This window comes from Pundamilia nyererei, unplaced genomic scaffold (assembly GCF_000239375.1).
Source record: "Pundamilia nyererei isolate P.nyererei 1_Seehausen unplaced genomic scaffold, PunNye1.0 scaffold00178, whole genome shotgun sequence".
Classification (NCBI taxonomy): Eukaryota; Metazoa; Chordata; class Actinopteri; order Cichliformes; family Cichlidae; genus Pundamilia; species Pundamilia nyererei.
In genome coordinates, this window is record NW_005187579.1 from 1,127,534 (window position 1) to 1,150,680 (window position 23,147).

At 41.9% G+C, this 23,147-nt stretch overlaps 4 protein-coding genes and 1 non-coding gene across 8 annotated transcripts; 1 reads left to right on the top strand and 4 right to left on the bottom strand.

The window, feature by feature from the left end:
* Positions 1–585: 585 nt before the first annotated feature.
* On the bottom strand, positions 586–5,856 carry uqcrc1 (ubiquinol-cytochrome c reductase core protein 1). The gene is made up of 13 exons (XM_005746456.1): positions 5,716–5,856; positions 4,623–4,763; positions 4,417–4,503; positions 4,164–4,293; positions 3,738–3,936; positions 3,083–3,162; positions 2,863–2,978; positions 2,561–2,704; positions 1,991–2,151; positions 1,808–1,893; positions 1,400–1,488; positions 1,190–1,265; positions 586–1,096 (listed from the first exon to the last, which is right to left on the bottom strand). The coding sequence occupies exons 1-13, from the start codon at positions 5,776–5,778 to the stop codon at positions 1,032–1,034; spliced, it is 1,437 nt and encodes a 478-aa protein (XP_005746513.1). The 5' UTR covers positions 5,779–5,856; the 3' UTR covers positions 586–1,031.
* An 85-nt stretch (positions 5,857–5,941) lies between these two features.
* Positions 5,942–11,136, bottom strand: LOC102203203 (tubulin monoglycylase TTLL3-like). Its single transcript, XM_013914213.1, is given in 13 exon segments — positions 5,942–6,610; positions 6,700–6,875; positions 7,024–7,283; positions 7,937–8,180; positions 8,259–8,407; positions 8,515–8,704; positions 8,791–8,895; positions 9,583–9,697; positions 9,782–9,910; positions 10,027–10,082; positions 10,173–10,344; positions 10,436–10,553; positions 11,079–11,136. Coding segments are annotated over 13 exon segments (1,887 nt in total). The 5' UTR covers positions 11,093–11,136; the 3' UTR covers positions 5,942–6,451.
* Positions 11,137–11,331: 195 nt separating this feature from the next.
* On the top strand, positions 11,332–14,191 carry hmces (5-hydroxymethylcytosine binding, ES cell specific). 4 transcript variants are annotated; one of them, XM_013914215.1, is made up of 9 exons: positions 11,544–11,619; positions 11,769–11,824; positions 11,952–12,104; positions 12,262–12,483; positions 12,820–12,963; positions 13,075–13,269; positions 13,464–13,618; positions 13,695–13,887; positions 13,979–14,191. In XM_013914215.1, exons 3-9 carry the CDS (start codon positions 11,952–11,954, stop codon positions 14,168–14,170), a joined length of 1,254 nt encoding a protein of 417 aa, XP_013769669.1. In that variant the 5' UTR covers positions 11,544–11,619; positions 11,769–11,824; the 3' UTR covers positions 14,171–14,191. The 4 variants fall into 4 exon arrangements, with proteins under 4 accessions (XP_013769668.1, XP_013769669.1, XP_013769670.1 ...); XM_013914214.1 differs by lacking the exon at positions 11,769–11,824 and having other exon boundaries at positions 11,332–11,592; XM_013914216.1 differs by lacking the exon at positions 11,769–11,824.
* Positions 14,192–14,366: 175 nt separating this feature from the next.
* Positions 14,367–19,112, bottom strand: rab7a (RAB7a, member RAS oncogene family). The gene is made up of 6 exons (XM_005746454.1): positions 18,969–19,112; positions 17,310–17,388; positions 16,999–17,125; positions 16,275–16,493; positions 15,973–16,101; positions 14,367–15,865 (listed from the first exon to the last, which is right to left on the bottom strand). Exons 2-6 carry the CDS (start codon positions 17,360–17,362, stop codon positions 15,770–15,772), a joined length of 624 nt encoding a protein of 207 aa, XP_005746511.1. The 5' UTR covers positions 17,363–17,388; positions 18,969–19,112; the 3' UTR covers positions 14,367–15,769.
* Positions 19,113–19,817: 705 nt separating this feature from the next.
* On the bottom strand, positions 19,818–19,890 carry trnaf-gaa (transfer RNA phenylalanine (anticodon GAA)). Its single transcript has one exon. It is a non-coding gene; the product is annotated as a tRNA-Phe (tRNA).
* Between the last annotated feature and the right edge of the window lie 3,257 nt (positions 19,891–23,147).

A 23,147-nucleotide genomic window follows, 5' to 3' on the forward strand; every position in this document is an offset into this window, starting at 1 on the left:
AAAGCTGTAGCTTCATCTCATCTGTTCTTGTCCTTAGTATGCTTCAGTCTGACTTCAAGGTGTCTCTTGTGCACGAATAGTTTTCTCTTGCTAACCTCACAATCCATTCCTGTGCAGTCCTAGTCTTGTTCTGTGGCACACTCTTTGTTTTTATACTGTGTGTAAATTGGAAGATAACCCTCAACTTTAACCTGATTTTATAAGTTTCAAGCATCGCAAAGTTAAAGTGCATCATTGCACAGCAGTGGTTTGTGCTTTGGCTCAATTAAAGTTTTTCCTTCTGCTGAAAAATCTTATGCGGAAACACAATTGATGCTTTCTAAAGGAAACTACTGTGTTTAGAAATGTTATGTTGAAAAGCCCTTGCTGTGTTTAAAAAGTACTTTTTCCTTAGTGGTCTGATATTACAAACCTATGTTTTAAAAACATTGTGAGGTGTGAATGCGACTCACAGTAAAACCAGGTTAGCTCTTTGCTTATATTGTGCACACGCGTACTGTTTACATTCATATTCAACATTTCTGTATTTACATAATTTAATCATTAAGAAATCCTTTTGTATGACTAACAAAGGGACACAAGACAAATATTTTACAGTTTTTATTTTTATTTTTGTTGGAATGAGAGCTTCTGTTATGTACAATAGTGGACAGAAACAAATGTTACAGAAATTATAAATATACTCTTGCTCCATCTGGTGATATTCAGTACTGACCATATTATGTCACACTGATAATTATTCAATGTTCAAGTCAGCCCTCTGTTCCCTTTATAAATCAGTATAAGGTGAGCAGTACCTGTGCAGTACAATCAATATGTAACCAGAACGCAATTTAAAGACAAAATATGCAGTTTGGCTGCCCCCTGATGGCTACTGTTAATGAGCTGGTTGGACAAAAACGGGAAGCAGAGGTTGGATGGCTGCCTTTGCTGACACACCAACATGTGGAGAATCCACTGTTTACTCTCGCAGAGATAAGGGGAGGAAGGTGAAGTAAGGGTGAGGAAGAAGAGAGACATAACTAATCATCTTAGAACCTCAGCCAGTACATGGCACTGCGCATTCTGTTGTAGTCCGGTAACTGCTCAATGGGGCCTGGTGGAGAGAAGGAGAGACAGGTTACAGAAAATAGTTGCAGCATGAGCTGCTTCCTTGCTGTGAAGAGACTAAAAGTACAGCAGAACTCACCGACAGCAGCCACAGCAGGACACTTATCGTAAATGTATTTGCAGCAGATGTCACGCACCATCTTGGGGGTCACAGCCTGAAAGGAAAGATTTAGAGTTAAAACGCTCATCCGGGAGAGACTACAGGACTAAGCCAAATCTGAGAAGGTACTGTATGATGCTGTGAAGACACAGAACATCGTGATCTTTTTGTCCTTTAGAGTAAACTTACATCAATCCGAGCATCCCACTCTGCTATAGGAATACGCCGGCCGTAGTTCAAAATGTGTCTGCCAATGTCATCACAGATTGGTGTTGTTCCTAGAAGGCAAACAGGAGTGTCAACTTATAATTCATGAGAGTGGTGTGTCCGAGTTCATAAAAAGAGAATGTTTTCATTCTTTTTTTCTGTGATTAAAACATACTGTACTGTGTGAGACTTTCAGGGATGCAGTGCACACAGTATCATCAGGTAGTATCATTGCTCTCAAATTCATTCTGCTGCTCATGTTCAGCTCAAAAACGTTTTAGGACTTTACTTTTTTGAAAGGAGCTTATGAAAAAGATCTAAAAATTCCAGGTTTTCAACGGTGTGCAAAAACTATATGCACGTGTATAATCCATTACAGATATTACGTACCATTGAGCTGTCCAACCAGGCTAGCCTTCAGAGCATTCCTGCCTCTGGCGACATCACTCTCTGTCACTGTGGTGCACAGATTCATCCTGCAGGGAGCAAAATATGAAGGAATTAAACCTTTAGCAACAAATCACAGACTCTAATCTTCCCGTTGCATCTCTCTGTCCGTGAACCATTACTGACCAGGCATTCTGGGACCAGTGCATCATGTCGTCGATGTTGTTCTTATCGGCCACAAAGTAAATGCCCAGCAGGCCAGTGTCGCTGTAAGAGGAGTGGAAGGCCTGGAAGCTGTGACAGAGGTTATCCTCCACCGCCAGGCGAGCCAAGCGGCTGCTCAGGTGCTGAAAAAGAGAAGAAAAAGGAATATGTTATTATATTTCTTCATAACTAAAGAAGAAACCAAGAGTCAAGTTTTTCCAGTTGAACTGATTCGTGTATTCAATAGCTGACACTCACAATATAATTACAGTATTACTAAAAAAAAGTACTCTTTTTTTGTTTACATTTTAATCACTTTCTTGTCAGACATAACAAAGACTTGTTCATCTCAGCAAGATCCTCCTTTCTGAGTTTAAATCTCAAATCTGATATACTATACACTATGGCAGCAACACTTTTACCTGAGACCAAATAAAGCTTAAACGATAAAGAACCAGCATGATGATGTCATGTTTGTGGACATTTCAATACTACAGTTACACTTTCATCGTTGTACACTGTACATTTTAAAAAATAAATAACATTTCCAACCTTTCCACCACCGTAGGTAAGGTCATAGCTGCCGATGATGGCGTTGGCCACCATAAGAGGCACGATGTCTGGACTAGCAGCACTAGCACCCTCCACGGCGATGGCAATGTGTGCCAAGGGAAAAGCATCGTCACGCATACGGACCTGAGGAGAGGAAGAAGACCATTTACCATAATTTTGAATGTCCCCACATCTCATTCTAAACAAGAACCAGGTTTTTGAAATCTTTATAAACACAAATACTGAAGAAAAAAAAAATGAAGATGCAGTTTTTATTTGTTTTTTTAATTAACACATCTCACCTCACTGCCAGTAAACCGGCAGGGTGACAACACAGGGACAGCATCTCCCTCGTACTCAAAAGACACTCCACTGAAGTGAGACTTGGCCAAACCAACCAGCTCGTCGTGGCTCACACCTGTAGAGGAAACACACCAGATAAGCATCAAGGCTTTCAAGGAAATGTAGAGCACCACAATGCACCATAATGCGTCCTAACAGCGTAAGAGGAAGAACACCTACCTCCAGCAGCAGCGAGCACCATGCGAGGAGCTTTATAGTGGCTGTTGATGTAATCCACTAAATCCTGGCGGGTCAGATTCCTGTGAGCATTGTATGAAAGATTAGTCATTTTTTTACATAAAGGTGTAAATTGTGTGATTTTTTTGCTGTGTTAGTTAAAGAATTATAACAACTATCATTAGAGCTGTGCCATATCATATTGTCTGCAATAATACCAGTATAAATTTATATGCAGTATAAAAATTATTGCGATAGCAAACAGATAGGTGACAATTTAGTAGCTCCAAAAAAAAGAAAGAAAAAAAAAAGTACAATATAAGCATATTTCCCTCATTGCTGGATTTTTCAAAAATGGCAATTTTGATTTTCGTGAAGGTTTCGGGAATCATCGAGTGACACCACTGACTAGCAAGTCGGTGGCAAACAGTCTGATGTCACATTTTCAGCTCGCCTAAGATCACTTGGAACATCAGCCAAGTAGGTAGTAAAATTAGTACCTAGTATCAGGTAGTACCACCTAAATGGAAAACCCTAAAAACTAAGTCAAGCTATACTGAGCCAACTCGAATAGCCCGAGTAGTCTTTCCCCTGACAGCTGTTCTATGACATAATAATAATAATCTAGAGATATTCATGAGCAGGCAGCTCCTCCCACCTGGCACTGCTGGAGGGGCCCAGCACACTGTGTCCCAGAGCAGTCCCCTGGAAGGCTGTGGCATGCAGCAGGTCCAGGCAAACTTCCTGCAGGTTGCTCTCAACTTCCTCCAACTCACGCAGGACCACGCTCCGCTGCTGCTCGATTTCAGCCTCGTTAAGGGAGCAGCTCTGCACGACTTCTGACAGCAGCTCAACAGCTGGAAAACACAGATGTTGTTCACAACTAAGAGGAGAAATGCACATACTAGGTGCTAAGAAACAATGAAAGTTGGAATTTCTTCCCTTCATAGTAGAGAACCAAGTATAAATGACTGATTTATTGTTATATTCTCATTAAATAGTTTATCTCACTGTGATGTCTTGGCGATCACTGTATTATTAAAACTAGAGAAGAATCTGTGTTTTGGTTTTTTTTGCCTCTCACCTTTAGGCAGGTCTTTGGTCAGGGTCTTCATATAGTATGCAGTGTGCTCCCGGGAGGTGTAGGCGCTTAAGTGAGCACCCATAGACTCCACCTGCTGCTCAAGGGCTGTTTGTGGGTGCTTCTTGGTTCCCTGCAAAGAAGACAAAACACATTTACTGAAGGGGGGGATGTAATTGCAACCTCTGTCATTTTGGATATATAAATTCTACTTTAACAAATAGCCCTGTAGGATAGCAAAGGTCATGAAGTTTACCTTGAAAGCCATGTGCTCCAGGAAAAAGCCTGCTCCATTATTCTTCTCACTCTCGTAGCGACTGCCTGCACCGATCCACAGTCCAACCTGTGACAAAGAAGAGATGGCATGTGCTGAATAAATATGCTGAGGTTTACATGAGTAAAAGTGTCTATCGTGTGCTTAAACAACTCCAACTTATAGCATTATTTATGACGTGTTCTTACAGTGCATGTAGCATGTCCAGTCTCCTCAGACGCAACCCTCAAACCATTGTCCAGTGTAGTAAGACGGGTTTCAGGGGCTCCTAACAGACTCTGGGCATAGCTTACTGAGGCCTGTCCACGCCTCAAGGACAGCAGGATGGGCTGGAGAAGTTACAGATGCAAAACATTAAAACAATAAATTTTAAAATAGGACTCTGGAGAACCACTTTTATATTTTATTATACTACATAACATCCCAATATAAGAACATTTGGTGTACCATCCCAATGATCTATCTGCAAGTTCAAAAGGACTCTCCTGCTAGCGGTGGCTTTTAATTAAAATGATCCATTTTGTTCTGTGTTTACAACTGATTACCTGGGAGGAAAGCATGTTTTTTCTGACTTTGTATGCGCTAATAGGTAATAAATATCAGTTCATTAGCACAATCTTTATCACCTGCAGAATGAGTGATCAAAAAAAGAAAGGCTAACCCCAAATCCCTCTAGAGCAGTGTCTTTTTAAGACGGTACAGCTGTAATGACATGTCAGGGGCTGTCACTAGTAAACAGAACTGTACTGTTATTACAAAATCTGGTAAAATCTTGAATTTATGCTACAAGTATAATCCAACCTGGGTGTTATTACGACGTTTTCATGTTATTTTCGAGTTGACGTATTCGTTCTTATCCAGCTCTTCAGCCGCATCAACAACAGTAGTCATGTGTCTTTCCAAAGTCGCTACACTATCGGTGCTAGCCTCACTTGTCTTTGAGGGCAAGTGAGGACAAATAGCAAATGTTACCTCGTCAATGACCAAATTTAAGTAAAACGACAATAAGACTGCTTGAAAGATCTTTAATGAAGTGGACAAAGTGCTTTAGGTAGCTGTTACAATATGTATTGATTCATAAGCCGATTGACCTTGCATTCAGTGATAGCTAACTAATGCTAACCGGTTACAGACTCTCCATAGCTGTACAGCGAATAGCACAGCTAGCTAGCTTCCTGGCTAGCACGTACCAGAACACTTTTAGTGTTGCGGAACATTCCGCCAATATATTCCACATTTTTTTAACAAAGTATTCTGTACGACCTTTAAAGAGATACTTACTCTGTGGGTTTTGGCAAGGGCTCGACCCACAGTGCTCCCCACTCGGCATACGGACGCAGCCATTTCTTCGTACGGTTACAGAAGGCAGTCTCGGCTGTTCGGTTGGTGCTAGATTGGATCTGTCGAAGGGACGACGCCGTGATTGGTTCTTACAGTGTGATGCAGGCGCCAGCACCCCTGCTATTATTGGTTTAGACTTCGTTAGCCGAAGGAAAGCAGCCAATCACAACACAATAGAGTTCCCCGCTGATCCAATCTAGTACAACCTAGGCGCGCTCATGTGTCTTCTTCGCGTGGACTTCCCTTACAGTACCGTTGAGCTGTGCATGATCGCCGCCACCTGTTCACTGTCGTTACTGACAGCTTCTCCATTCTGTTTATCTTCTGTTTGAGGAATTCATTAGCGAGTCTCAATGTCAATGTCAAAAGCGATCCCAGTTCTTTCAGTCCTGATCGCTGTTGGTATATTTTAATCCCTCATGCTTCTTTTCTGACCTTTTCATGATTATTTTGGGCTTTCTATATATAAAACTGTAATTAATGCAAAATCACCACTAAAATGAAATCGTTTATCTAGTTTCCACAATGTTATCTTATTAGATGTTACACATCTCTTCTGTTGTCAGACATTGTTGAGTTACCATCATAGGGTGAGAGAAAGAAGACGAGGAGGTGGCAGAAACCCACAGTTGGTGTTTGTGAGCTACATCCTTTAATGGTATCTTAGGAAGAGACTTTACTTTTTCTGCTGAGGGACTCTTGTCTTTGATGGGGAACGGTGTTTTGGCACTGCACAGCTGGAGGACTTCAGGGGAGGAAGCGAGTAGGGGCATTTAACTAGGAATCCCTCAACATGCAGGTGTTGAGGGACATACTGAGGAACTTTCACAGCTGCCTAAAGATGAAAAATGACATCTGAAGTACTCCATCATAGTCTCCATTTAAATATACATAAAGCATAACGAAGGGAAAGCTGTTCCTGACCTTTTTATATATGAGCTGGAAGTCTCCTGTGTTTGCTGTGCGCTTAACTCTCCGATCCAGAACAACTCGTAAAGTGTCCTCCTGCACTGCAGCACAGAGATGGGCTGTCACAGGGGTTGATGGAGCCATGGTGGGACTAGAATTGATTTCTAATAACCACGGATGCAAGTCACGATCTGAAAAATGAACATGTTATAACATGTTAGTTGTTGATAATTATTCTGTTCTTATAACAGTAAAAATATTTAAATGTTATTTAAATGAAATGAATGCAGAGAGTGTAATGTGAAATACAGTGTGTCATGTATGGCGGGCCCATTGTACCTAACATGAAATCAGCACCATAGAGCTCAAATGTGTTTTTGTGTGACTCTATCAGATCCTGTGCTGTCTGTAACGCATAGATGAGAGCTCTCTTCATTCCTGGAACGACTACAGTATCCCACTGAGCTTCCCGGTCCTTGGTGCACAGAAAAGTCTTGAACTGGTCAACCGACCACATATTGTCCACTGGAATGCTTCCGTGCCGCTGTAGCAAGGGCCTCAAGCTCTTCTGAATGGAGTTATTACACAAGTGCATGGAGCTTAAAAAATAAAAGACAAAACTGTTATTGGACAGAGGTAGAGTTTGTTAGGCTAGGATATAGAAGAGTGTTACAGGAGACACAAACTCAGGACATGCTTGTATATCAGCAGGTCATTTTGACTATGTCTACATGTCTAAGTACACTGAGTTGCTGCCATGTGATTGACTGATTGCATATTTGCATTAATGAGAAGTCAAACAAGTGGACCTAACAAATTGGCCGGTAAATATAGTTAACCAAATCCCACATGAGTTGCAACCTAGTTGGAACTCTTTGAAGTTTGCAACAGCTTAATCCCTCCTGACAAAACTCATATAATTTCTTCATGTATTTCTAATACACAAATTCCGAGGATTCCCACATTTCCTCCCCCTCAGCTCAATGGAAGCACTTACAGACTGTGCACTGTGGCTTTCTATTTGTTTGAAGTATGCGGAGGCAGATGTTAGAATTTGACTATACCCAGAGGAGAAAGTTAACAACTATTCAAATGATGCACAGATGGAAAATCAAATTTCCCGCCAAAAATGGCATGCAAAGTAATGTTGCCTCTGTGCGGCCTTTCACTTCCTGTTTTTCTATTTTAATGTCAAACTGGTTTCATGTCTGCCCCTTCCTCTCATTTTCACCTCTTATGTTATTCATCTCACCTGTCCATTGAATCTAGCGTGTAAGGCTGTGTGGAAAAGCGTAAGTAGCACTTTTTGTAGAACCACACGGTCAGAGGATTCCAGTCGGTGACCAGAAACCACTGGCGCACATCAAACTTGGTGTCATGGATAAGGAAGGGGCGCTCCAGGTACTTCTGTACCACCCATTTGTTTTCCTTGATAAGTTTTGGATCACCCTTCACCAGGTCGAGGATCTGGTCAAGACGATTAGCACATTTGATCCCTAGAAAGAAAGTAAAACAGATCAACCATGACTTTGTCAGACAATCTGGGAAAGGCCTGATTGTGCGTGGCCTCTCACCTCTGCCTCTGGACTTTGCTCCAGGTTTGATGATCCAGATGTTATGAATGCCTTCTATCTCCAGCTGGGGATTGACTATCTTCATCCTCTGCAGCATAGCCTTGCAGTGGATCACTAAATAATCACTGCTATCAATCTCTGCTCCACCACTGAGCAAGGAAGCACACAACAGAGTTGTACTTGACTGAGAAGAGCATGTTGGTCTGCTAAAGCCTCTGGATAATTCTCTAACACGCACATGGTGATGCATACTCACTGCACAACTAGATAGTAACTGTCTAAAAACTCTGCCCACTCCTGTCCGGGTGTTTGCTGTGTTTCTAAGTTAGTGTCTATGTCACTGTGCTCCAGACTCTGCAGAAAGTCCTAGCAAACTTTGAGTGCCTTGTTGATCGTTTGGGAAATATTCACTGGGCTAGACTGCCGTTTGCTTGGTTTCTTCTTACCTGAAGGAAAGAACGAAAAACACCGATCGCTCTCTCTTTTTTTCTTTGAACAGAGTAATATACACTTGTGTGAGAAAAGGTCATACCCTTAACAGCTTGTATGGTGTGACTTATTCTCTCTCCCTGAACATATTGGTCCTTCTCCACAATGTACTTCAGAAGACTGGTGCACGCAGTCCTCCTGTAGTCATCTGCACAGAGATCAGAGATGTCATGGTGTGCGGGGCAAGCCGTGTGGCGTTGTGACAAAAGGACCCAAGATGCAGGCACTGGCTGAGATGCGAGTGAGCTTTATTTACAGAAGGTGAAAGCAAACAAAAGCAAGAATGGCGAGGACAGAACTAAGACATAACCTAAACTGGGGCAACTAATAAACAAACCTGAAACGATAACATGCAGGGAGAAACATGGGATGAGAAGCAGAGAGAGATGCAGAGAACACCAACTAACGGACGGACCGGCAACCAGCAAAGGCAACCCCACACTATAAATATACACACAGAGGAACACAAAATGGCAAACCGAAGGGAGGCGCAGCTGATCCTAATTAACAAGACGAGACACAGACCTTCAAAGTAAAACTGGAACCATCGAAAGAACTGCAGACACCGACTCAGGGACATGAAAGAGAGCATAGAGAGAGCACACCGACACATAACCAGACACACAAGGAGGCATGGGAAGAAAACCTCTCAGCTAGAATATATAATCAATAATAATAATGATAATATTAATAAACACAAAACGGTGGGTCACCGACCCAGCACCATGACAAGAGATGAGTAAAGCAGAAATAAAAACTGAAAAAATAAAAAAAACATTACAAAGCGGTACAGTACAAGAGGTCAAGCTTGAAAAGACATAAAAGGAGATCTAACCAATGAAGGCATGCCTCTCATCTAGTGCTGCTAGTCTGTAACAGCGGGGGAAGAAGGTGTCTGGGTCAGCCGAATCAAACCAATGTAGTTTCCTCAGATTCAAACACAAGCCTGTCTGTAACGGGAAAGAGAAGTAATGATGGGGGGCACAGAGTTGGATCCTAAGGCTGTCTGAAATAACAACTGCAAATAAATGTACCTTGGTGGTCAAGTTGCCTGCCTTTGAAAAATGATTAGTTATCTGTTCCTTATGCAGGTTTTTTGTGTTGATGGCCTTTCTGCGGTTTGTCCAGTAGAAGTAAACCATTTCATTCCACACCAGGCGAGACTACAGAAATGAGCAGAGGAAAGAGATGAGATCTGAATCTGGGATTGGCTGTAATTTTAATCAGTTTAACCAAGGTTAACAATGTATACTTCCTCAACATGAAAAGCTGGTCTTACCATGACATTGTGAAGTCTGTCAGCATCTTTTTCTTTTTCAGCATCATTTGAGTTGTCTGAAAAGAAGAACCAAATGTTGATAAAATGATGGTGTGTGCAGAGATACCCACGATTAGTCTTCGGAGTCAGCCACGCTTCTAGCTCACCATCATCTCTATCACTACACACAGCATAATTCGAGTCGGTTCTGTTCCTACTGCTCTGATGGCGACGCACTCGGCGCTTAGAGTAGACCATACACCGCTCAACCCAGCCTCTAGCCCTCAGCCCTTCCCTGATAACAGGATACCTGCCCTGGATCGAGAACACCTTATGCATCTGAGAGGACAGAGAGCAGACAAACAAACAATGGCTTCGCAATCCTGAAAACACATGGACGCTTTGAACACATTCAGGAGTGCAGGCTTACCTTGACAGCTTTGTCTACGACAACCCTGGCTTCTCTCAGTCTATCCAGGTCAAGAGCAGGCAGGCTGACAAAATTGCGGCAGACCTCAGGATGGGTAGACCCCAGTGCATAAAGGACACTAAACACAAGTGTTGTTGGCACATGATAGGTACAGCATAACAAAGACTAGGGTAGTAGTACCAAAGGCTAAAGGCTTAGCATCTTAAGTGAAGACCAAGGAACAAGCTCATGAAACTTTAATGCATAGTTTTGGCATTCAAACACTTAGCCACCTGTCCTGAGTGTGACCTCATGATTAATTCTGCATTTGTGATCTACAAGCCATGTCTGTGAAGAAAGACGCCAAGTTGTCTTGAGGTGTGAAAACATACTGTTCATGTTTCAGTTCAACAATAATGGCTTCCTCTGAAAGAATTTCCTCTATTAAAGTTATAATCTGTACATTTAACAATAAAATGGGGTAATAAAATTTAAATAAATGTAGGATTACTGGCACAAAACCTGGGAATCAACTGGGGAGCATTAGTTGATATTGATGGAGCCAGAAAGAAAATACAACCCAGTGATTTCCAGTTGCATTTGCCTGCTCCTTGGAAAGTTCAGACAGAGGCAGCATTTGCTTTTATAGTTTTGTATCTCTCACCCCTCTCTGGGCATGGAGCACAGTGTCCAGCTGTGGTCTGGTGTCCCTCTTGGTCCATGTGGACAGACCGATGAGACTCCATACTGACATCAGCTCTCATTCCTCAGGAGGATCATTGTGCTCTGCTTCATAGTTACACACAAAACGGGGACACGGTTTAATGCAGGGGTGGGCAATTAATTCACCTGATACACCTGTCAGGTTTGTGTCTAATGCCCCTGCAGGGTGTGATATGTCCTTCAGTTACCTTTTGAACGGAAGGCCAGAAGTGGAGCCAAAGATTTACACACATCAGTCTAGACACTAACAAGATTGTCTTGTCATTGCAGCGTTGCTAACCACAGTAAACTCACAAGCTGCTCCAATAAAACATGTCACCATCGCGTTTCTCCTCTCACCTGCTGAGACCCACAGGTGTCAGGAGCGCATGCTGAGCCTGAACCGTTACCTGTTTACTGTTGCCTTGGCAACTCGTGGAAAGCCGCTAACATTTCCGTCTTTATCTATTTGCGATGTGAGCAATATTTAGCTACTCCGCTTGGTTAGTGTGTTGATGGAAATCGCTTAACATTTTACGTTTATGCCAAATATTATTTTATGGAATGCAATATATGTTTAATTCTTCATTTTCATTCTTTGTTATTATTAATTTTTACATTTTACCTGTTGCATTGTCATAAATATTTTCAGTGGTCTTAGTTGCACAGTTGTATTGGTACTTTTTTGGTGGCACAAAGAAGAGCTAGGTACTTATTTATAATTAAACATTGTAGCTATCATATAATATAATATAATATTTGAATAATTATTTTATTATTTTATTTTATTCTTATAAAATATTCTCCGTACGGCCGCCATCTTGGCTCTGGCTAGATGGAAGCAGAGCCGGTGTACGTCACGGCGTGTACATCCGCGCCCCCTTCACGGCTCTTGCCCAGGCAAATACCCGCCCTATATTCAAAAATACACCGAACTCTAAACCTCACCTCGGACACAAACTCAGAGGTTAAGAGTGGCTCAGATACAGTAAGTACAGCTTTTTCATGCACGTCAAATATACCACAACATTGGGAAAGTGGTGGGGCAAGTAGTCCTAAATAGTGTCAGCGGCTCTAGAGCTATGTTTTGGTCGATAAAAAGTCAGGCTAACATGCTAACACGATACCTTTAATGTCGTTCTCAGGTGTTGGAAAAGTTCTGCTTCGTCTCATTTAAAATGTGTGGAAGAACAGCATGCACCCTTGCTCCTGACGAGCTGAAACGAGCCTGCTCTTACAGAAACCGAAGGGGGCAGAGGAGACAGCCCCGCTGGAGGGATGGAGACGCGGACAACTATCGACCCTCCTACAATAAGAACCCGCAGTCCATGAGTCCCGTCCTGCTGTCACAGAGGCATTTTGACAAGGTAATTATTATAACGTATACAGAAGCTAACATGTCAACTGTTTGTTATAGCTTAACTTATATTGGGGAAGCGCCCGAGGAAGGTGGAAGATGTGACGTTTTTAAGTGAAGTGGGGCTTTTGTAGAGGACCCCAGGTGAAGTCAGTCACTGTCTAACCTCGTAATAAAACCTTATATATTTTATTACAGTTATAGAACTTAAAAACGTGATGCTAACATTTGCTAATGTATTTCTTGTGTCTGTTGACCGACTATGTATTAAATATTACAGGCTTCAAAAACATTCTGTCCTTCTGGGTTTTTTGCATTGAATATTGTGTCCGTCTTTTGTCTTCAGGATGCTCCTGTGGATAAGTGTGTGTTGGCCTCAATGCGGTGGGGTCTGGTACCCTCATGGTTTAAGGAGAGTGACCCCAGCAAGATGCAATACAGTACCAGCAATTGCCGCAGTGAGAATATATTGCAGAAGAAGTCCTACAAGGTGCTTTACCTAGTAGCAAGCGATGTTACATTTCCTGTGCATCACGTGTTGCTTTACTTGTCGGTTTTTGTTACATAGGAGTGTCTTAACCATTTTACCATCTCCCTGTAGGACCCTATGTTGAAAGGACAGCGCTGTGTCATTCTAGCTGATGGTTTCTATGAGTGGCAAAAGGTTGAAAAAGGCAAGCAGCCTTTCTTCATCTACTTCCCTCAGACTCAGTCAGGACCCAGCCAGGAGAAAAGAAAGAACTCAGACTCTGAGTCAGTGCGCCCTCCAGCCAAAGCCTCCTCTGGTTTGATGAAGGTTTGCTTTGGGTTTTCTGTTGCAATATAAGCTCCACAAACATTTTTTTCATCTACTTCAAAAGTAGAGAGAATGCAGCTTAGGCGGATATTAAGTTTCCTGTGTGGGAGATGAACCAAGATAAAAATGTGCATGTGTCCACCAGGTGTTTCTGTTGCATTGTTGAAATCCCCATTATACTCTGTATTTAACAGGGAGGAGAAGCTGCAGGTGAGTGGACAGGATGGAGGTTGCTAACTATGGCAGGAGTGTTTGACTGCTGGACACCACCTGGAGGTGGAGAACCCCTTTACTCATATAGTGTAATAACTGTGAATGCTTCCCAAAATCTGCAAAGCATCCATGATAGGTAAGAATCCCAGACCAGGAAACATGCTCTTAATTCGTGCTGTGTAAAATCATAAATCATTGTGACTGCTTTTTAGGATGCCAGCGATCCTTGATGGGGAGGAAGAGGTTAGGCAATGGCTGGATTTTGGGGAGGTGAAGTCTCTAGAAGCTCTCAAACTGCTCCAGTCAAAAAATATTTTGACTTTTCACCCCGTCTCTTCGTTTGTCAACAACACGCGCAACAACTCTCCAGAATGCCTCCAACCAGTGGATCTCAACAGCAAAAAGGTATCAGATATAATGATGTGGTTGGGAATTTTAGCCATTTTGTACTAACAAGAGCGGTTACAGCTGAGAAATTTGACTCTTTCACTCGTAGGAACCCAAGTCCACAGCAAGCAGTAAGATGATGGCAAGCTGGCTGTCGAGCAGTTCACCTTCAAAGAGGAAGGAGTCCCACACAAGTGAAAGCAAAGAAGAGCAAGAAAGCAAGCCACTGAATCAGCGCAAGTCTGCAGGAGGACTTCAGCAGTGGCTTCAGGGAACCAACAAGAAACCAAGAACAAAGTAAATACATGAACTGAAAACTCAACAGTGTTTGAAAGACCATTCATGCCTTACTTATTGTACTCTGCTGCTGTACAATTGTATAAGAAAAAGTTTAAACTTTTAAGAAAATTTTTTAACTTGTACTTATGAATACTTTAAATGTAATTCATTGTTCTACAATTTAAGAGTTCATCAATAAATGTCAGACACAATAATGCTTTATTCAAGGTTTTTTTTATTACCCTTATTACTTGAAACAATGTAAATGCTATGCATTATCATATTAATAATATAATAATGATGAATGCCAACACTCTCCCCCCCACATTTGTCCTTCAGAGTTACAGTATGTATGTCATCTTGTTTCAAAGTTTTAAAATAATACGAACAGACAGTTAAAGATCTGATCAGTTAAAAGAAATGTCAAGCACTTGAATCGTATGCCAACACGAGCATCTGGCAGAGTCGGATATGGAGATTTACAACACAACTTTATGTTTTCCCCACACAATGATTGAGAGGTCTGCAAATATACAAAGTTGCAACAGCTGACAATAAAAAGAAATGTACTAGCTAATAGTACTGGGTTATGAATGACAATTTGTACTCGAGAAAAATCTCTCCTCTAGGACTATCTGGTAGACTGACATGCTGTCTTGATTTGGTTCATGTCAAATGTTCTATCTGGAATTTTACAACCTTCATTTCCCCAGCAGAGGAACAGCACTTGGACGCAGGAACTGAGTCTGTATTCACACAATGTTCTCAACCTGAGCTACAATTGTGTTTATTGTGGCTCCAAAATGAGATGTTTCAGTAAGTTTTCAGTTACCGAAGATGAAAGCAAAAAAGAAAAAAGAATCTGTACACACTTGTCTAATGGACTTGTTATCGATCTGCATTTCCAATTCTATACCAATTACTAAGAATCAGCAGGCAGTATGATGATATCATCTACACTTTTACACAGTATCCCTGTTTAAGTGTCAGAATTATGTTTTTTAAAGATTTTTATGAGGTCAAGTGAAACCACATTAACAAGTGTTTCAGAGTGAAACTAACATAAGCCACAACACAAATGAGTAAGAAGGGGGAGCAGTGTTTCTACTATTCATGCAGCAGCAGTGGGCTGTGAAAGTAAGAAAACCACTAAAAAAAAAAAAAAGAAGTTTAAATTAAATTAGAAATACAAATAACTAAAGAAGTAATGCTTTGATTTCCCACTTGGACATGTTCAAATAAAAACTGTTACAACCAAAACTGGGACTGAAAGCATTGATAAACATAGAACTCCAAGTGAGATCAGCCCATACCACCACTGCCATGAAAAAGTATGAGAAAACACTGGGAAGTCATAGGCTTAATACAAATAAATGTTGTATTGTTCCCTCGAGGTGTTCTTTGGGCTAGGAAATTTAGATTTTTATAGAAAATGTGTACTTTGTATACATAAGGAGGTGAGTGCAGCATGTTTGTGTATACTAGTATTCTCAATAAGTGGGATGCTGCTTGTATGTTGGGCAATAGGGAATAACATAGTGAGCCATGGGAAAGAGGATATATAGACAAGGCAAGACAGGGTAGTGAGGGCATGACAACCCTCTGAAGATCTTCAGAGTCCTCAGCAGCTGCAGGTCTCTGCTGACGGCTTGGCTCGCTCGTTTCTGTCCAGTTTAATTGGCTCAGGGAACTCGTTGTACAACTCCACCTCGGTCTCCTGAAATCAAACAAGGTAACAGAGTCTGTGTGAAGCTCTACAGCTCAGTCTCCATGAAGTTGTGTGTCTAAAACTGCCCAACAGCTTTCCTGCTGACATCACCTTACCTGTTTAAGAGCATTGCGTGCAATAGTTTGGAAGGCCTGCTCCACATTGATTGCTTCCTTGGCGCTGGTTTCAAAATATGGGATGTTGTTCTTGCTCTGGCACCAAGCTTGTGCTCGCTTGGTTGTTACCTGAAACACAAAGAAGATGGTGAGGTTAAAAACATCTGGCAAAACACAAGTTATTCTTGTTTCATTAAGCCATTCGTATGACAAATTACCAACACCTGTCACACATTTTCGATAAAAGATGATGCATCACTTACATGATGTAACACGTCTGGCACAGTTACATTTGAACACACCTGTCTGTTTTCCAAGTCGATCTTGTTGCCCAGCACCACAAAGGGGAAGTTTTCAGGGTCTCGTGGGCTGGCCTGAATCAAGAACTCGTCCCTCCAGCTGTCTAGGGTCTTGAAGGTGTTGGGTGCAGTGACGTCAAACACCAGGACGCAGCAGTCTGCTCCACGGTAGAATGCCACACCTAAAGACTGGAACCTCTCCTGACCTGCTGTGTCCCAAATCTAAGAGACAAGAATCTTTATGCTTACAGGCACCAAATAAACAGAAATTAAAAAAACAAAAAAAAAAACAAAAAAAAACAACAACACTGGTTTGTATGGTTGAAATTAACCACATCTAACTTTTACCCCTAATTTGAGTTTTTCACTTTTTTTTGTAGTTTTTAAGAAATAAAAATGAGAAAAAAGTATAACTAGTTTAATAGCCTTTGCAGGTCAGACGGTCACCTACATTGTCCAGTTTCAAAACTCATCTTAAAACGCATTTATACTTCCTGGCTTTTGACCCAGCATGAGACATTGATCTTAGTTGTTTTAACTGATTTATAGTTGCCTATTTTTACTTCTTTTTTATTGTTTTCAATGTACTTATTCATTTTTGTGTATAGCGCTTTGTGTCCGCTGCAGCTGTTTATAAAGTGCTTTATCAACAAAGTTGCCATGGTACATAAGACTTAACATTTCCATTCAGTTTTTCAGTATTCTTGTGAGCATATTTTGGCAGTACCTGCATTGTGACAAGTCTGTCATCCACCATTACTTCTTTTGTCAGGAAATCAGCGCCTATTGTGGCTTTGTACTGGTTGCTGAACTTCTTATTCACATATTGATTCATCAACGAGGTCTTCCCAACTCTAGAACAAAAATTGCAGAACAATATTTAACACACATGAAGGGAAGAAACAAACGAAACAAAATCACCACAATGAACTCATTTGTAAAGCTTATAAATCCTACTTATTCCTACTGGTGTCTAATTTGAAGTGAGCCATTATTCAGACCCCTTTAGCATTGAAGCAGCTGCTCAGCATCACTTACCCCGAGTCTCCAAGGATGATGACTTTGAGTAATACTTTCTTCCTCGACGTCATTGTGCCACAGCCGCGAAGACAACAAACTTTATTAGAAGAGAAGAGAAGTAAGCACTAGAAAAGCTCAAATGAGACAAACGAGACTAAGACTAAGTGCACCAACTGCTCCTGTACTTGTCTTTTCTTCACTTTGGAAACAAAGAAAACGGCTACACTGTACCACGAGGCTCAAAATATAACAATGCAATGTTGAGGCCGTTGATCTGAGCTGACATTTGGTTCTTTTTGTTATGCTGTAAAGTATTCATTTTGTTCTATTTATATATTTCATATACACCATTCAATGGAATAAACTACATTGTTTCATTTTGAAGCAACCATTCTTGGAGGTTTATAAAAACAAACGTCAAAAGAAATGGAAGCATGCCCAGTTACTCCAAAATGGGTATGAATACATTTTGATGATGTCTTCTCTGAAATATGCATTTATCCAAATACAAGGCAGGTATTGCACACCGTTTAGCTTCACAATTTAATTCATAAGTCTTAATAAACAGTTCCCGTTTGTTAAATTTGAGGAAATGGGACAATGTATTATAGTTGTCAGCCATTTTCTATTCTCTCCCCCCACCCCCACCCCCCTCAAATGTAGTACATCCTCCTCTCATTGTTTAATCTCTGTTAAGGGGTGACACAAAATCCAAGAGCTGCAATAAACATCCCAGACCCTGCTGATCACAAGTCTAGTTCGTTTGTTTGTATGTGTATAACTAAAATCCAGATGTCAAATATCCTCATCCTTTGTGCCTGCTCAAGACATCACTGAGCATTTCCGACTTGGACCGAGTGCGCTACGTACTAATAACTACCTTTCACTGCTGTAGTGACCAAAGTCCAAACTCAATTACAGAAAGGCTTTATCAGTCCAATCGGGATTTTTTTTTTTTTTTTTATCTTGGAGACAACATTACTGAAAGAAGGTACAGAGCCTAATCACAGATTATGCTGTGTTTCACAGATCACCCCATTATGAGAACAAGTAACCACGGCTCGAGGCAAAACTAGCATAGCGCTATGCGGCTCTCATAATCTGTGCCCCATGACACTGTGTCAGCGACTGATCACATGGTTAAAACACAGGACCAACGGAACCATGACTTGGCAAGCATGTTGAGCATAATAAGTACTTTAGCTGGCCTCGGTGCACCAAGGGGTAGGATCCATCGATAAGGACTCAACTGTAAATCCGGCTAACTATAGTTATTTTCACTTTATACATTGTAAAACAATGTTGCACTTGCATTGAAGAAAACTGTCGTGAAGACTTTGAACGTATTTGCAAGGGGCTAGCTAGTCAGAAAAAAATTACATTTAAAACACTAAATGCTACATAGTTAATTGAGTAAATGCAACAAAAGGGTGAAGCTTGAAAACACTGTCATTAATAAATACAACATAATTTCAAAACAATGGGGGTTGGAGCGTTTTTCCTTTTCTTTTTTGGACAGTGTCGACTAGCTACCACATCTGTGACACTTCTGATTTTTTGCTAACGTTTCGTTAGCTACGCAAGCCTGATTGACCAATTTAAAACTTAGATAACGACATCTATACTCTTATCATATGCTATCAGTAAAATAAACAATCAAAGTCACCACAAACCAACCTGGGCAGTGGTCCTTCAACAAACAGATGTCAAAAGTGGACTTTTCCTTTGCTTCGTCTGGAAGGCTAACGCACAGGCTAGCGAGCAAGCTAACGGCTCCTCCAAATGTCTGGCGTAACAAAACAACACGTACACAGCGTCGACAGCTAATTTATTTCTGACAACGAGCCCCTCAAATGACCCTTTTTATCGAAATCAATACTGCCAGTGCCGAAGTTTAACTCCCTTCGTCTAACGATTTGGTAAAATGCTCTTGTCCAGTTCCCGTTGACGCTCGCTTTTCCTGTCGAGCTAGCGTGCTAGCTTTTAGCGGAGCTATGTTCACTTCCTCCAAAACAAGAACCGTCAAGAGCGCTGACGTCACGCGCTACCGTGACACACAGCTGTTAATGTTTGCCCATACTGTATATATAACATTATGGAAGGACTTCGACCTTTATATATGGAGTAAAATAAACAACCTTGACTACCCTTCAATGATGAAAGTAAGGAAACTTATTCTTATTATGAAATTCCACTATTTTATTTCGTTACGGAGTTTCTATAACTATGAAGCTAAAATTACCCATCCAACCATGTCGTATATGTTGTTGAAATCTATAACTTATAAGAATTGAAGTTGTTTTTGTCCAATGTCACCTCATTTTTAAAGATCTTCCATCAGTTCATCAGATTATTATTGTTATGATTATTGTTTGTTTTTTACTTAAGATTTTTTGTTAAAAGCTGAAACTTCATAACCATTGTCAGTTTATCCAACGTACTTGACAAATAGGGAGACTTGGCAGGAAGGTTTTAACTTAAGGTGATACTCCATTCGCAATAAGTCAAAAGTCACTCCTGATCTGCTGCCGAAACCCGGGATCGAACCAGGGACCTTTAGATCTTCAGTCTAACGCTCTCCCAACTGAGCTATTTCGGCTATATATGGACTGGGGAAAGAAATACACACTGGCGACTGGCCAAATGGTAGAACTGAAGCATTTCAGATTGTTTATTTGAAATTCAGGATCAGTCATTGACCCTAGCTGGGGCAGAATTAAACATACACTATCTACCAATTGGTAGGTTGGTTCCCCAATTCCTGGCTCTTGTAATCTGTATTTCAAAGTGTCCTGAGGTAAAATATTGAACACAGAGCTGCCTCTGATGCAGTAGCGGTTTTTGATACGGGCCCGGGGCGGCATCGTGGTGGGGGGCGGCATCACGGGCATCGGCAAAAAAAATAAAAAAATTCTCGTACTCATGCTGCCCCGACGTCATGCCAGCGCATAGGGAATGGCATAGGCACCGATCGGTTTTCTATCGCCCATTTGCTGGGAGTAAGAGCGCCCTCCGTTTGCGAGGTGCGCCTGCTGCTTGCGGCACAGGGAGGAGAGGGTGGGGCGGCGGGGGACTTATAATGCACCGATGTTTTTCCGAAATTCTATACGCGCTGAAGTCAAAGTAAACTTTATTGTCATCTCCACTACATACAGTACAGTATATAGAGAGACGAGGCTCCAGTTACAGCAGTGCAAGTAAACAAACAATAAATATAAGAAGAGTAAGAAAATAAATATACACTTTAGGGATCAGGGGTAAAGGGATCAATAACAATTTGAAATTTATAATTTACAGTTTGATCATTTGAAGTCTCACACACAACCCATCGAAAGGGGAGGCCGGCTGCTTCCAAATAGAGCACATTTCATTCATAATGATGTAAATCCAAGCCCATTATGTATTCATGATTTGAATCCTGGGTTGTGTGAAATTCCAGAAATAAACCCTAGACAAAGTGAATCTGTGAACTAAGGTGCAGGTCTATTAGGTTATGTTGTGGTGATCCTCGAGTTGGGGGATTTGTGTTCATACTGGAGTGCAAAATTAAAAGCAATGGAAGATAGAAAAGAAAAGTTCAAAGCCATCAGGTCCTCAGTTTAGAAAAAAGAGAAAAGAAGAGGAGGAGAAACGAGCAAAAGATGCAGGTAAGCAGATTTGTCATTGGATAATGGCAGGTCATGAAGTCATTTGAGCGCCTGGTTCTCTCCTATCTCAAGACCCTCACGGCCCCCCTCCTGGACCCCCTGCAGTTTGCATACAGAGCCAACAGGTCTGTAGATGACGCCATCAACATGGCCCTACACTTCATCCTGCAGCATCTGGACTCCCCAGGAACCTACGCCAGGATCCTGTTTGTGGACTTCAGCTCTGCCTTCAACACCATCCTTCCAGACCATCTCCAAGGCAAGCTTTCCCAGATGAATGTGCCTGATCCCATCTGCCGGTGGATCACTGACTTCCTGACGGACAGGAAGCAGCATGTGAGGCTGGGAAAGAATGTCTCGGACTCCCGGACCATCAGCACCGGCTCCCCTCAGGGCTGTGTTCTTTCTCCTCTGCTCTTCTCCCTGTATACCAACTGCTGCACCTCCACCCACCAGTCTGTCAAGCTAATCAAGTTTGCAGATGACACCACCGTTATTGGACTCATCTCGGACGGGGATGAGTCTGCCTAAGGGGAGGGAGGTTGAACGTCTGGTGTCTTGGTGCAGCCACAACAACCTGGTGCTGAATGCCCAGAAGACAGTGGAGATTATTGTGGACTTCAGGAAGCACACAGCCCTACTCCCCCCCATCATCCTGACTGACACCCCCATCACCTCTGTGGACTCATTCCGCTTCCTGGGTACCACCATCACCCAGGACGTGAAGTGGGAGCCCACCATCACCTCCGTCATCAAGAAAGCCCAGCAGAGGATGTACTTCCTGAGGCAGCTGAAGAAATTCAACCTGCCAACACGGACGATGATGCAATTCTACACCGCAATCATTGAGTCCATCCTCACCTCCTCCATCACCGTGTGGTATGCTGGAGCCACTATCAGGGACAAACAGAGACTGCAGCGTGTTGTGCGCTCTGCTGAGAAGGTGATTGGCTGCAGACTCCCGTCTCTGCAGGACCTGTACACCTCCAGGACACTGGGGCGTGCAGCTCGGATCTCAGCTGACCCTTCTCACCCTGGACACAGTCTGTTTGACCTGCTCCCCCAGGCAGGAGGCTCCGGTCCATCCGCACCAGAACCTCTCGCCATAAGAACAGTTTCTTCCCCTCTGCTGTTGGACACATGAACAATAACCGTATGACTGTCCCCGCCACAAACACATGACCCTGCATCATTCCATGTTTGGCACTGATCACCACCTGCACTCATGTATATACCTATCTACTTAGCACTTTTAATTCTTATTCTTATTTTTATTTATTTATTTATTTATTTATTTTTCATGTCTATTTAAGCGTAATTTATGACAGAATGTTTGCACTGAAGCACCGCAGCAATTTCCTAATGTTGTAAACCTGCTCAACATTTGGCAATAAAACCCTTTCTGATTCTGATTCTGATTCATCCTGAAACAATCAGAATCAGAGGGAGTGCTCGCCCAGGGCGCCAAACAGGCTAGGACTGCCACTGCTCTGATGCATCCATTGCAGTGTATGCGTGAGTGTTAGACAATGTAATAAGCTTGTGAAAAAACTTGGGGTACAAAAAAACCCTCACCACAACAAATAATGGGACACGGGAAAGAAATAAGTATTGTGTTAGTTTCTATTGGCTTGTACTGCATATAAAACACCAGGCCATGACCACAGGGCATTTAACATGTTATGCACCACAACAAGCATAAATACACCAACGACATTAGCCACTTACCTACCGCAAAGTTTAAATCACTCATTAGTTTGTGTTTCTACAACTCGCTTGCTGCTATTTTCTGATTCTTCCTCTTTTCTCCTGAGGGATTTGATACATTATTTATCTGACCCATGTTTAGAATTTGCTGTATTAGCTGCCAAAACCCAGGATTGAACAAGGGTGCTTTTTTTGTATATAGCACAGTAGTAACAAAATTCGAGAATGACCATAACCCTGTCCTGAGAATTGTGACTGTGGGTTCCCCAGAAAGACAAAAATCTGCTGGTCTTTGAGGGATGATGGGAGAACCTCAAAGAATGAAATGGTAAAACAGCACAGGACTGATCATATGCACATAAAGCACATGAAGAGAAAAGATCATAGAGGTGAAGGATGATTTAAGCGATACTGCCTTGATGCAGAAATGTGAGTTGATCAAGTGATGCACACAATGGTTAGCATTTTGATCTCATACAATATGAATTACAGGTTCAAGGCC

Coding starts and splice junctions, on each gene's coding strand:
- uqcrc1 (XM_005746456.1), bottom strand. CDS start 5,778: ATGGCTGCGTCCGTATGCCGAGTGGGGAGCACTGTGGGTCGAGCCCTT. Junction 2,705..2,862: donor GCCGGTTTACTGGCAGTGAG/GTGAGATGTGTT, acceptor TCCTCTCCTCAG/GTCCGTATGCGTGACGATGC. Junction 1,266..1,399: donor AGTGGGATGCTCGGATTGAT/GTAAGTTTACTC, acceptor CTTTCCTTTCAG/GCTGTGACCCCCAAGATGGT.
- hmces (XM_013914214.1), top strand. CDS start 11,506: ATGCTGAGCCTGAACCGTTACCTGTTTACTGTTGCCTTGGCAACTCGT. Junction 12,484..12,819: donor CACAGAGGCATTTTGACAAG/GTAATTATTATA, acceptor TTTTGTCTTCAG/GATGCTCCTGTGGATAAGTG. Junction 12,964..13,074: donor TGCAGAAGAAGTCCTACAAG/GTGCTTTACCTA, acceptor ATCTCCCTGTAG/GACCCTATGTTGAAAGGACA.
- rab7a (XM_005746454.1), bottom strand. CDS start 17,362: ATGACGTCGAGGAAGAAAGTATTACTCAAAGTCATCATCCTTGGAGAC. Junction 17,126..17,309: donor ATCATCCTTGGAGACTCGGG/GTAAGTGATGCT, acceptor TTTTTGTTCTAG/AGTTGGGAAGACCTCGTTGA. Junction 16,494..16,998: donor ACAGACTTGTCACAATGCAG/GTACTGCCAAAA, acceptor CTTGTCTCTTAG/ATTTGGGACACAGCAGGTCA.